A 12,364-nucleotide genomic window follows, 5' to 3' on the forward strand; every position below is an offset into this window, starting at 1 on the left:
GGGCACACCTCTGTCTCGAGCAAGGAGGCCCTGCCGCCATCCACCTACACCAAAGGTCGCCGCATTACGCCGATTTGTGCAGGTAGATTGTTCCGCTGGCTGCTGCTTCCCCACATATTCTAGCTCGGGAGCTAGCGAGTGATACTTTTGCATCTGCGCAGCATCACTTTCCCGCATTTTTTCTATTTGAGCATGTATGGTCTCAATTTCTAGCATTAGTGATTGCTTCTTCTCCATAGCTTCATCTCGCTGCTACTCAGCCAAGACCAGATTGTGGCGAGCATTGATCTATAACTCATTATTTAAAGAATTTAGTTCGATCTCTTTGTGGCTTATACGAGTGTCTGATGTAGAGGCATTGTTAGATGGCTTGATATCCTCTAATTAAACATCTCTCTCAGCAAAGTTTTGTTAACTATTTATCCAAGCACAAAACAGCAACTGACACCCGATGAAATTTTAGAATTTCTGCCAGTCTGCAACGTGTTTTCCACCAAATTCAGCAGCTTGTGGATCACTATGCCCTTTTCATGACACTGCCGCAAAATTTAGGACTTGAGTGATCTAATAAATTCAGTTCTAAAAAAAAACTTCTTCATTGTATGCTCTCGGCTCTCCTGCTTTCAAGAACCAGGTGCTCTATTATCTGTTAGTATACATTGCTATACCAGACGTTGGCTGCAAAAAATAAAAGGAGTTATACAGCTAGGGTGGGATTTTTCTGAACTGTTGATATAGGCTATACTGTTCTTCCGTATGCTGTATTCCTGGTGACATTAACTTTCTGGGCAAGTGGTCTTGTGCTGATGCTATTTTTTGGTTCATCGGTTGAAGCAAATATCAATTATGTATTAGTGTAATATTTAACTTACATTGTTGCGCTATTTCTACTGTTTCTGCTATGTGAGCTCTGAATCTATTGTTTTTGCATGTTTCTGCTGTGTGGGCGCCGATAGTTCCCCATAGATACACTATGAAACTCTAACCAGGGATAACTTAGAGAAAAAAAAGGAAGAAGATAGATGACAAAACATGCCTGTTATGTGCTAAAAATAGACTCATTTAAAACAACATATCTTCAGAGAATAGATGTGTACGTGGGTGGTTCATTTAAAACAGTAGGAACCTTGTGGTTTAGCAATAAAAAAATTTTAGTTCCTAATTTTATTATTGCTTCTGCTACCCTGTGGGGTATCTATCAGAATGCTTCGTGGAAAAGAATTTTTAGAATCCTTTACTGAATGGATATATTAAAGGAACATCTAATATTGTTGAATTCTACTACCTATTAAGATTTATAACTTAAAATTTCCAATGTGCAGTTCGGGCTTCTACTTGGTAACCACACACAACCACCTTTTAAATCAGTTTACTGCTAAAAAATAGATAGTTAATTGAGGAAATTATAATGTTTTGGGTCATCATGATTTTAGAAAGAAATAACCGAGATGGCACAATATGCACGTCCTCTCCAACACTCTTTAATATTGTGATGTTGATGTAATTGGACTTGTTTAATTTTGTGCACTAACAAACGTGCTGAATAGGTTGTCTCTCATTCATCTTGCTTAATTTTGGCTTTATTTCAGGTTAGAAAGGGATTGTTCAAGGATGATAAGGATTAGAAGTTCACATTGCAGCAGGGCCTCCATGTTGTGTGTCAGCTAAAACATACTGCAGATGTACAATGTTCAGATGGACCTAGAATCATTGTTTATCAATAACTGCTTGAAATTTTAGCTTATGATTGCTAATGTATTAAACTTTTTTTAGTTCATAAAGAAATAAGACTTTGACTTTGTAATTGATGCTAGCAAGTTTAGTTTGGAAAGCAGAGAGCCTTATTTTGAATAACTTTTAAGCCTTGGTGATTGCAAACAAGCCTTTAGTGACTTAAATATAGTTTCTTCATTCTGGAAGCAGTTTTCTTAGCAACCGTAAACATGGTAAAAGTTGGAGACTGCTGAAATTTTGTTGCCATGTATGATGGCAGTAACTTTTATGATTTCTGGCAATAGATACTTTCAGTCATGCTATTTTGGGAAGTAAAAAATTGTAGTCGGTTGTTCTGGTTCATGTCATGGTGATAAGAGAATGTAGTTGTTGTACTGTCTGATGATTTCAGCGAGTCACGACAAATTTTGTCTTTTTACTAATTCTAATTGTAAAAAAATGATGTGTAAAACTCCGTTGAATTGAACTTGGAATGTATGTTCTAATAGTTTTGAAGTTGACATTGGCTGGGTCATGTTGCGATGCCAATTCGAAGAGCATGGATTCTTTGGTGTCTTGTAGGGTGGGCAATATGCTATGCTCATGCTCACAAGTCCGAATTAGTTAGATCTAAACTGATGTATAATATGAATATTTTGTTGGACATAACATTTTTAAATATGAGATTCGGACCCAAACCTAGATTCTCTTATCTGCAGTTATGTTGTCCGGTTTATGTAACTAACAAAACTTCTGGTGCTGCCATCAAACTAACGTTCGCACGGACATATCAACATCAAAATAATTAATGCGAATCGATTAGTAAATAAACCATGCTGCGCAATGAGACACGTGAGTATTTCATAAAGGAATCATGCTGCACAATTCGGGAACTATATTTTTGAATCCAGCATTTTGGATTGTTAATATTTGGATTGGATTTATTGAGTGCTATTTGTAATGCACTACGAATATTTTTGCAGCCCGTAGCAACGTATGGGCACGAATCTAGTATGTATTAATACGTTAGGCTAAAATTTAGCACTCTACTTTAGCTCCTCCAAACAGACTTAAATCCTGCTAGCCGCAGGACCACATTCTTCGCAACCCAGCTTTGTGCACGTAAGGCAAGCAAGAGACCGAGGTCCTGAGCCGCCCTTACAACACGCCACGATAAGTAGCTAGCAGGGCGTCGCCTTCTATACGCGCCGAGCGAGTACAGAAGAGAGATGATGGAGAATTGGCTTGTACCGGGACGACTTGGACCCCGCTGGCTTCTTCCTGTCTCGCCGTCCCGGCCGCGCGCCGAGGCAAAGCATCGGCCTGTGGCTCCGGTCTCTGGAGCGGCCTGCGCGCGGCTTGGTCGTTGCCGCGCCCGCCCGTCCTCATTCGGTCGTGTGGCCGGCGGTCGCCACCAGCCATTTCGTTGTGATCTGTGGTGACTCGCCCAAAAGGCCAAAAGGAGAGAGGAAGAAACCCCACCCGACCCGACCGAGCGCGCGCGCGCGGGGCCTGAACTGAACAAGATGTGTGAATCTGATGCGGCCTGCGGATGCGGAGCCACCGGCGATCCCATTCCATTTCGTTCCACTGCCCGCCGGCGTACGTCACGCCGCACTCCACGCCTCCGATCCACCACCGGCGCGCACGCGCCGCGGCCATGGCATGCCTGCCACTACCACTACTCTCTCTCTCTCTCTCTCTCTCTCTCATCACACCACACCCACTGGTGACCCACATACACACACAGATTAGTAAACTATTAAGGCTAGTACGAAAATCAAAGCTGCCCGTCTCATCAATTTTAAAACTCCCTCTGGGCTCAACCAGCCAGATTAGCTGCCAGTAATCAATCCCCAAGTTGCAGTAGGAGTAGGCCCATCCCATCCCATGGAGAGGAAAATTAGCTAGCTAGCCGAAAGGCGCCTCCGCGCGGCGCCAAGTTGCAGCCGGCGCCAGATACGTGGGAGCGACGGGAGAGGACGGACAGCCACAGGGGGCGCCAGCGACTCCGGAGGGCGGGCTGGCGGATTCTACGGGCGCCGGAAGGGCCAGGGAAGACTTAAAGGGAGCGCGCGCGAGCCGGGGGCCGGTTTGCGCGCGGGCCCGGTCGATGGCAACCGGCCGGCGGCGACCTCAGCTCTTGGTGGCCGCCAAGGGGCGGGGCGGGGCGGGGCCGGGGCAGGGGGGCCGTCTCGTCCCCTCTCCTCGACTCCTCCCATCCCTGTGTGCCTTTTGCCTGCCTTGCGTTGCATCCGCGGTGCCCCCACCGCCCTGGCGCCGCGCGTCGCTTTCCGCCTTTGCGTCGCCCCTCCTTTGTTCCTATCCACAAACCCCCGTCCTTGGCTTAGATTAGCCCTAATAAACACCCGCGCCACGCTCGGATCCTCTGCGCGCTTATGTTCTGTGTGCGGCTGCATTCACATGCATGCATGCATGCATGGCTAGGATCCTAGGAAGAGGAGAGGCTCTTGTCAAAAAGTAGAGATAGAGATGCGTGGAAGCAACGATAGGAAAAATAACTGATACTAGTTCGAGGGGATGATAAAAAAATCTTATCAACATTTTTAGTGTAGATGTGGAATTTGTTGTTTGAGACCGCATACCATTCAACCGCTAGGTGCTATTTACATTGCCCGCAGCCAATGCAACTGGTACGATTGCTTGTCGACTACGATGTAGATGGTGCGGAAGCATGATAGAAAAATTAAAGATACTAGTTTGAAAGGATGATGGAAAAACAAATTTATAGAAGAAAATAAATTTTATCTACCATATTTTTCGTACAATAGATGTGGAATCTGTTGTTTGCGACCACGTGCCATTCAATAACCGTGTGATGTTTTCTTGCGCACACCACCACTGTAACTGCAGTTGTTGTCTATTATAATGTCTACTATCCATTTACACCATTAGGCTAGGCAATGCCTTATCGTAACCGTAAGTTTAATGGTGCACAAATGAAAAAAAAAAACAGCATACCGAGCTATCAATGGAGCTGCAGGTATGCTAAAGGGGCCATGCCCCCTACAATGAAAAGATCCATTTACAAGCTACTTAAATTTTTCTTAAAATTAATAAATGTGCACATTAGGCAAAAAGAACTATAATGAGTCCTTGATCGACCCTCCGCCACTAACAAGACCATGTGAATTGATTTCCAACACAGATACTCCCAGGAATAATGTGGGAGGAGGAAAGGCCATCTTGACATGATTATCGTCGTTTCATAGGTACTAAAAGCATACATTTCATATAGTACAGGTTAATTACTTGTTCATGTAGAGGGGAGGTCGGCACCTTGTTCCACTATTCCAGCCCCACAGTTGTACACAAGGACGTCGGCAACCAAACATGCAACTAGCCACTGAATTGAATCTGGCCATGCTGGGCGCGTGTGTGTGATGGTTGTCTCTGCGCATGCGTAGAGGATCCTGAGGAAGTGACGATAGAGCAGACAGTGGGGTGTCGCGGCAACACGCAGGCGCCAACGACCGCCAATGTCATTGGAGCGGAACCCCAATCTGTGGCAGCCGATAGAACATCTCCTCGCTCCTCCTCCCAGGCCTGAGCAGCCCGTGGCCTGCTGCCCCCTGACACCCCGGAGGACCGCCTCCACTCCTCTATATAAGCGGCCACCCCCGGCCTCCTCCTCTCCTAGCCACTAGCTGTTGGTCGTCTAACTCGGTTCACACACCACCAGAGCTTGGCCATTTTTTTGGCTCCTTCCTGTCTCCATTGCCGACAGCTAGAGCTCGATCGTTACAGGGCACTACTATCTGCAGCAGCAGCAGCAGCTCTCCGTCTCCTCTCCGCGCGCGTCGCACGTCGTCTCGAGATCATCTCGCACACGGCGGCGTCGCTCCGCCGCTAGGCTGAGCTGAGGACGGTGGAGGAGCTGAGGGAGTGGAAAAGATTAGAACGAAGGTGAAGCTAGCAGTGAGATGAGCTGCAACGGCTGCCGCGTGCTGCGCAAGGGCTGCAGCGACGCCTGCGTGCTCCGGCCCAGCATCGAGTGGATCGACGGCGCGCAGCCGCAGGCCAACGCCACCGTCTTCGTCGCCAAGTTCTTCGGCCGCGCCGGCCTGGTCGCCTCCCTCGCCGCCGTCCCGCTGCACCACCGCCCAGGTAACCACTAACCAACAGCCTGATATACTACTACTCATCCGTGTCTCCATTATCAGCTAGCTACTCCATCGGTAGACATATAGTATCATCATCTAGATAAAAGTAATTACAGTCCCGGTTGATCGTGCCATAGTAATATAAGTAGTCTTAGTGTCTGCAGTTAACTGCTGGTGCTTTGTTTTCATCTAGACCAAGCAACAATAATGTTATCTTCTTGAAGAGAATAGACGAGACCTGACCTGACCTGTCCACAAAGGTATCTGCTCAAGTACCATCGTTCTCTTTAACATTTCTTTATGGCGTTACGCGGCCTTCCGACGCCCCATGGGACAAAGGCCACAAAAGCAGAATCCTTTTTTTCGGCCAGGCCCAACCCAATGCTACTTCACCGAACCGACTCGAATATATTTGTGTTCTGGGCTTCTGGCAGATATGCTAGTTAATTAATAGGCTGATGGGATTTTGTAGTCGTGATTTGATAAGTAATAAACTTTTAATTTGACTCTGAACTGTGCATGACTCCTGACTGCTGGCGTAACTAAAGAGCCAGTCAATTACTTCACACAAAGCCGGCTAATACCTTCTATAGTTCTATCCTTCCTTGGCCCTGTAAAGAAATTAAACTAAAGCAGTTGCATTCTTATTTTTTAGTCATGATTTCATTAAAAAAAGTTTTAGCCGCATCATGTTCATTGTGTGCAAAAGAAAAAAAAAATGTTCATTGCGTATGCATTTGGGGTTAGGTTCAGTTAACTGACGTGCCATGCCCATGTGGATGGATGCAGCCCTGTTCCGGTCCTTGCTGTACGAGGCCTGCGGGCGGACCATCAACCCGGTGAGCGGCGCCATCGGCCTCATGTGGACGGGCAACTGGGACCTCTGCCAGGCGGCCGCCGACGCCGTCCTCCGCGGCGAGTCCCTCCGCGCGCTCTCCACCATCCCCGCCGCGTTCACGGACCGCGACATGGACGGCCTCTACGGCAACGTCGGCGCCGCCGCCGCGTCCTCCTCCTCGCCCGAGAACTCCTCCTCCGCGCCGTCCAGGAAGCGCAGAAGGAACAACAACGGCGGACTCGCCTTCAACGCCGCCGCCGTGCCCGCCTGCTGCGCCTGCCAGAACCCGCCGCCGGGGCTGCTGCAGTCGTGCGAGCTGGACCTCTGCCTGACGCCGGCGTCGCCGATGGCGGGATCAGGGCGTCGGGGCTGCGGCGGTGGCGGCGCGTCGGACGAGTACTCCGCCACGACGACGTGCGAGGACCTGCAGGCCACCGGCGACGTGGAGGCGGCCAGGGCGCCGGCGCTGCTGAACCTCTTCAACTGACTGACCGTACCATCGCCCTTCTTCTTTCTTCCTTGTAAGAAGATGTGTAACTGTGTAGAGAGAATTCACCAGGGTGTGGTAATTAGTTGCAGGAATCGGTCGGTGGTGGTTAAACTAAGCTTTTTTTTGGGGGGTGTGAAAATGGATTTGAAGCGATCCGGCCAGCTGATTCGAGCGGGTTCAGCTGGTGAATTAACGAGCGTGTTGGTTCGCTAGAGAAAACATGGGCTGGTGTAGCAAAGGGTGCGTGATGCATAGGTGGATCGGATTAACATCGAGCTGTTTGTAAGGTCCGTATCTCGATCAGGTTGAGAGAACCAAGGCCTTATTTGCAATTCAAGGTTTTCCTTTTTTTGATCTTGGGAGGGGCAGAAATCTAAAATGAAGGAATGGGAAATTCATGAGACTGGAAAATTAATGTTTCATTTTTTCAGTTTGAAACATCTATCCTTTTTTTTTGTGCTACCAGCCGTCAGCGCCAGGTTGGAACTGGAACACAAGTTATTGGGAATTTTAAACTATTTATTTCAAATGAAAATTTTGAATTCCGAAGCTACTTTCATTGTATAGGTATGAATCACCAAATTTCCAAATCTAGATTTCAAATTTCCAAATAAGCGATAAGAAAAAATGCAAGGCAAAAGGCAATGATTCCTTTGTCTCGGCAACCGGCCTTATAATGCTCAATTACTATAATCCGGCTCCCAGAAGAATACAATCTGGCTTTCCTGGTTTAGGTCCAACCTATGTTTCTGGTCGACACACTTGATCCTCTAAATTATCGTAGCATTTCTGGCGCTCAAACAGATCGAGTCAACCAAACACCTCCCAGGAAAAGATTACGCGCAAAACAAAACCACCTCTCCGTCCTAGAAAAATAGAAAGAAAACATTTGATCTTTCCAGAGCATACGGCCGGAGCGAGAATATTCAGGCGCGCATGCCGTCTGCATATGGTCGAGAGTGTGATGCAGCTAGGAAACAGCGGCTCTAGACGACGCCCAAGAGACGGGGCAGAATTCAGGACGCAGCCTACCGCCGCCGGCGACCGTCACCGCCTAGAACCTATTCGATCCGTCCAGTCAAGCGACGCACACGGGGGCGGTGGCTCCCGCCGGGGACCTCCACGCCCTACTTCTGGATCGCGCATGGCCTTGACCAGCATCGTCGTCGGCACCGGGCGCGGAGGAGGGCCTGGCTAGTGGCTAGATACAGTTGCCATGCCACCAATAACCTTACTCTGCTAGTGTGCGTTGCTATCCACCACCAGCGTCGCGCAGCAAAGCAATTCAGCTGGCAGCATCAGTCACCGTCGCCCCGGGCGTCATGGTCGCATACCACGTGAAGCCTGATGGGTGCGAGGCCGAGAGGCTGTGTGGACTCCTTGACGTTCTCGGGCCATGATGATTTATGAGCATCCGTGACATAGTTGGCCCAACGTCAATGTCCATGGCCCCCCTGCTCGCTCATGCGTAGTCTTTGGGTCCTCCTCAGACTCGCGTGCAGTCCTGCTCACTGTAATGTGCGTAGTGTAGGGAGTAAGGCACCGAGTACAAGCTCATATGACTGCAGTCCTTATTTTTTTTGATGTATGATGTTGGATGGTTCATATATCCAAAGACACAAATCATATCTAGTGACCAGCAGGTCAGAAACACACATGCATCCAGAGCTCACGTCAGCTCACTGTGTCTGTGTACCCAGAAAGCATTCTCGGGACAGCACAAAGTGCAGCGAACCTCAGTCCCCATTATACAGGGCTGGATTTTAGCGAACATGTTGATATACAAAACGATGTTTTCCTTGATCCGAGGGTCTTAACCTAGATCACCATATGGTCATCCCCAGGTTTTCATGCGTGCTTCAAGCACACAGATTTGCAGAAGAGCAGAACATCATAATTGTATAGAAACGACAATCAGATACAGATTTCTTAGCAGGTAACCATAAGCATTTTTATCTTTTCCAGTATCCTGATGTATAACATGTGACCTCAACTTCTGCATAGAAAAAGCTTAGGGCACCTCCAACACGTTTTCTAAAATCTACTCTCTAAATCATCATTTAGAGAGTCATTTAAATAAAAATTATTTTTTTATATCTTTATGCTCTTCAAATCGGAGCTTTTCTATATCTTGTGTGCAATCTAGAGAGCAATTCTCGTTCTCCATCTTTGCCTAGCGAGAAATTTTGAATAGAGCAGGTCTATATTTAGATATCCAATTGAAGAAGTTGTTGGAGGATAATTTTTTTTAATCAAAATCTCTATTCCTAAAGATATAGAGAGTCTCTTGGAGATGCTCTATATACTCATTCCCGGTATTCTAGTGCTACAAATTTCGATTCTCGGCAAGAACCATATGGATTTATAGTTTAATATAGATATTGATTTATTAGGCTTTTATCAGAGCATCTTCAGCAATTTCTCAATAAATCTTTCCCAATAACCATCTAATAGAGACATCTTAATAATTCTTTTATGATTATTGCGAGAGTTGCTTTTGCAGTTCCCCAATTATCTCATCACAAATCAACTACCGAATTGGAAGAGCTTCAACTCTCCCTTTATTTGGAGAGAGTTTCGATGGATTATTGTTTGTTCTAATAATTATTGGAAAAAGAAAAGATAAAGGGGATCGCTGGAGCACAACTTTTACACAAATTCTCCCAATATAGTAGTTGGATTGGGAGATCCCGCAGTTCCCCAATAATCCTTTTCCAATAACGGATATTGGGAGATGTCCCAATATCAATTTTAGGGTTATTGGGGAAGTTGCTTTTGTAGTCTATCAATAAACATTTTCCAATAATTAATTCTCCTCTATTTCTCTATGTCCATGTACATGAACAGTATGAATATATATACATTGTAAGCACGTAAGCATATATATACTGCAATAGTGAACGGTAGATTTTACATCTTACAGCAGATTAGCAGATTTCGTTGTGAAAATAGCCTCGCACACACAATTTCAAACTGCAGTACTGAACCAAAGGAAGTTGTAACATTGGTTTCTTCAGTACAAGAAGCGAGCTCACCAACTGATGCAAAACGATTCAATACCTTGACTCCTTGAGCTCGGGCTCAAGTGGAGGGGGCGGTGCGTGGCTGCCTGCTGCTCCATCGCGGGGCAAATCGCTCGCCGCCGAGGCTTAGAAGCGGCGCCCAGGCACACCGTGCACAGGCCGCTGGTGGTGGTGGCGTGGGCTGCTCCCACCTCAAACGGGGCGCAGGTAGCGAGGGGGGTCTGTGGGCGGCAGGAGGTGCTCGGACGGTGGGGACGGCCGGTGGGAACCCCAGCGGCGATAGATGCCCGGCGGCGGCGCAGTTCCGGACGTGGGAGTGAAAACGTCGGGAAAAAAGAAACGTGGGAAGGAAACCGATTGTATTGGGATAGGCTGAACTCTCGATGCGTGCATTTATTTTCCCAATACTAGCAGTTTACTGGGAAAAGAGGGACTGCTGGTGATGATTTTAGTTAAATATTTTTTTAATCATAAATGATAATTAAGCCATATGTTTTCATTAAAATTGGTTCTTATCAATTCTTCTGGAAGAAAAAGTATCACTTCCCAGGAGATTATATAAAAGTAAGAAGCCAAACTATATGACCCGAGGAATAGGGCTCCTGATGTATACCCTCAACATATGTTGGCAAAATAATACGACAAATTCTAGTACAACTAACTATGGTAAAAAAAACTTAAACACTTCTATAACAATAAAATTTAGCAAATAGGAGGCAGATCGAGGGAGCTCCACAGAAGCATGTCGCTCTCGGCAGCTTTCGCCTCCTGCCGAGAGCTCGCTGCTTCCGGCGACGAGCTCGCCGCTTCCGACGAGATGCTGTTGCTGCAGCTCGAGCTCTCCTCATGGCCAACGGCGTTGCCTCCCTCGTCTACAACTTCTTGCTCCTGCTGCTTCCTGCACGCGTCCCTCAGGCCGGAGAGCGCCAGCTCGTGCCTCCCGGCACCGACGTGGTCGCCGCCGTCGCCGAGACGCAAGCGGAGGCACTCCGACACCCCGCTGAGCGCGTAGAGAGACGCGGAAATCTTCCTCTCGTACTTCATCCTCTTCATCACCTCGTTGATCGGCCCCGACGGCTCCACCTCCGCCGTGCAACCGAGCTCGTCTGCCACCATCTCGAACGGCGAGTAGAGCGGCCCCGCGTCGTCGACCTCCCTGGCCGGCGATGGCTGCTTGTCCATAAACCCGAAGTCCAAGGGCGCCTCGTCCTCCTCCCCGCCTACCTCCTCGTCGCCATCGTCCTCCGCTTCCTGGGAGCAGTTGGACGCCACCTCGTGCTTCACGACTTGGAGCTCGTCGGAGGCGCCGTCGTAGCTGAGAAAGTCGTCGACTTGGAAGCTGTACTCGTCTTGGCCGCCGTACCCTTGCTGAGCTTGCCGGTGTTGCACCGGCGCCTCTTGTTGTGCAAGTGTAACGGCGCCGGCACTGCTGCGTGCTTTCTTGAGGCGGAGGAGGAGAAGGTTGGTGACCTTGGAGGGCAGCGCGGACGGCGGCGGCGGGTGTTGCAGCGTGAAGACTGCGGCGGCGGGCGCGGCGGCGCCGGCAGCCCGGGGCCAGAAGTTGGTGCGGGTGTTGGAGCCGCGGAGGAGGCAGGCGGCCTCGTCGTAGGCGCGCGCGGCCTCCTCGGCCGTGTCGAAGGTGCCGAGCCACACCCGGATCTTCTGGATGGTGTCCTTGATCTCGGCCACCCACCGCCCTGATGGCCGCTGCCGCACGCCGACGAAGCGCTTCCGACCCCGCTGCGCCGCCGCCACCGCGCCCACTGCCTCCGCCCACGACTCCCTCGACGCCGGTGCTGGCGCAAAGGTGTTCGACGACGCGTGGCTACGGCCGCCGCCGCAGGAGATCATCAGGTCGTCGGCCAAGCCGGGAGACGCCTTGCGCTTGAGCGCCATGGTTTACCTCGAGCTTTATTGGAGATACGGTGAAGGTGAAACACTCTTGCTGCCAGGTATGAGGTGGGTGAACAGAGTATAAATAAGGGTGTGGAGCAATGCTCTGAGGAAAAAGAATGGAGGATGAAATGGCTTCATAGTTGCTTGCGCAAACAGTGAACGCGTTGCCTGTTGCTCCTGAATCTTGACGGGTAGTGCCTTGGACTCTTGGGAGCTTTACAAATGGAAGCCGCTGAGGAAGAGGCTGCAAATTCTTAGACCCGACCAACGTTGGTGTGAC

At 48.8% G+C, this 12,364-nt stretch overlaps 2 protein-coding genes across 2 annotated transcripts; one reads left to right on the forward strand and one right to left on the reverse strand.

Moving 5' to 3' along the window:
• The first annotated feature begins 5,368 nt into the window (after positions 1-5,368).
• Positions 5,369-7,566, forward strand: LOC112872652 (LOB domain-containing protein 37-like). Its single transcript, XM_025935720.1, has 2 exons — positions 5,369-5,841; positions 6,627-7,566. The coding sequence occupies exons 1-2, from the start codon at positions 5,658-5,660 to the stop codon at positions 7,160-7,162; spliced, it is 720 nt and encodes a 239-aa protein (XP_025791505.1). The 5' UTR covers positions 5,369-5,657; the 3' UTR covers positions 7,163-7,566.
• A 3,175-nt stretch (positions 7,567-10,741) lies between these two features.
• On the reverse strand, positions 10,742-12,120 carry LOC112876880. The gene has a single exon (XM_025941059.1). It carries the CDS (start codon positions 12,082-12,084, stop codon positions 10,891-10,893), a length of 1,194 nt encoding a protein of 397 aa, XP_025796844.1. The 5' UTR covers positions 12,085-12,120; the 3' UTR covers positions 10,742-10,890.
• Positions 12,121-12,364: the final 244 nt, after the last annotated feature.

This window comes from Panicum hallii, chromosome 9 (genome assembly GCF_002211085.1).
Source record: "Panicum hallii strain FIL2 chromosome 9, PHallii_v3.1, whole genome shotgun sequence".
Lineage (NCBI taxonomy): Eukaryota > Viridiplantae > Streptophyta > Magnoliopsida > Poales > Poaceae > Panicum > Panicum hallii.